The sequence below is a fragment of the Bison bison genome, unplaced genomic scaffold (genome assembly GCF_000754665.1).
Source record: "Bison bison bison isolate TAMUID 2011002044 unplaced genomic scaffold, Bison_UMD1.0 scf7180017864132, whole genome shotgun sequence".
NCBI lineage: Eukaryota > Metazoa > Chordata > Mammalia > Artiodactyla > Bovidae > Bison > Bison bison.
In genome coordinates this window covers 501303-502540 of record NW_011494704.1, presented here as the reverse complement: position 1 = coordinate 502540, position 1238 = coordinate 501303, and the positions used below count along the sequence as shown (strand labels likewise).

The 1238-nt window shown below is 47.3% G+C and overlaps 1 protein-coding gene across 1 annotated transcript in view; it reads right to left on the bottom strand.

The window, feature by feature from the left end:
* The window catches only part of ENPP1 (ectonucleotide pyrophosphatase/phosphodiesterase 1), a gene marked incomplete at its 5' end in the record, with an annotated part of 71093 nt that extends 70807 nt beyond the window's left edge, over positions 1 to 286 (bottom strand). Inside the window, one exon of the mRNA XM_010839689.1 lies at positions 185 to 286. Coding sequence (XP_010837991.1) covers positions 185 to 286 — 102 coding nt within the window. The remainder of the gene's footprint in view (positions 1 to 184) is intronic.
* Positions 287 to 1238: the final 952 nt, after the last annotated feature.

The window sequence follows — 1238 nt, the reverse complement described above, 5'->3', positions numbered from 1 at the left end:
CCGCGCCCGCCCCTCGCCGCCAGACCCTTGGCTGGGCGCCCGCCCAGCGCTGCGAGTGAGGGGAAAGCAACTCAACGCCCCGGATTATTTGGCTTCCTGTCTGATTTCGGGCACTCAGCGTGTCGGTTATTTTGGGTCCTTTACGTGGGCGTGTCTTTAACCTCCCCCTCCAAGCCTTGCCTACCTCGCGCCTCTGGCAGCGTCCGAACACTTGCAGGAATCGCCTTGCGTGGCCTCGCGGCGCAGGCTGGTCTGGAATTGCAGCGTGTGGTCTGCAGAGGGCATGAGATCATGGGGCCCCAAAATAGAGCGGGTGGACAGGGAGGATGCGGCCAGCCTGTGCGGCTTCTCAAAGGCGGGAGAGTGGAGTCGGGACGGACCTCTGTTTCTGGATGGACAAGCAGAGAGGCTATCGGGTACAGCGCGGGGGGTGGGAAGCGACACTTCTACGTACAAACACTCAAGAATTCCTTGAATACTTAACGCTGCTCAGGACTATCCAACCTTAAAACACCTGATTTTACAAATGCAACAACATATAAGAGATTTAATTTTCTGGGATTTTCGGCATTGGGGGTGGGGCTGCTGCTCTTGTGAAATATTTATTGGTGACTTTCTACATCGAAAGCTTCAAAGTGTCGGCGCTGGGCTATCCTGAGGTTGCTGCTGCTACCAAAAATTTTAATATCTGAAATACTTCGATACTTTGTTTCAAACTAGGACACGAGCAGTAGGCTATAATTCTTGGTGGATATTTATTCACCTTTGATTCTACAGCTTTTACACTTCCTTGCTCATCAGTTAGGGAGACAACAAGTGTGCAGACATGAGTTTTGCTTGTCAAGTGGAAAACAGTGACTTTCAATACCGGCGCTGGCGTTAGTGAACAAGGAAAGTCATACAATCCAATATCAATTAATTTTTCATTTTGATTTCAGGAATATATGCAAATATATTTTAAAATAAGAATGGATGCCTACGATATAAAGTGTTTGTTGTCCCCTTTCAAATAATTAGCTTGGGACGCTTTCCGTTTAGATCCTTTGATTCATTCATTCATTCAATAATGAATCCTTCAGTTCAGTCTCTTGGCTTTCAACAGTGCCGATGGCCTCCAACAGGATCGAAGATGAACAAAAGTGTATCTTTCCCAAGTGGCTCCCAGTCTGATCCAAGAGGAGAGGGCAGTAAACAAAAAACTAAAACTCAAATCATAGATGCATAATAGAGACACACAT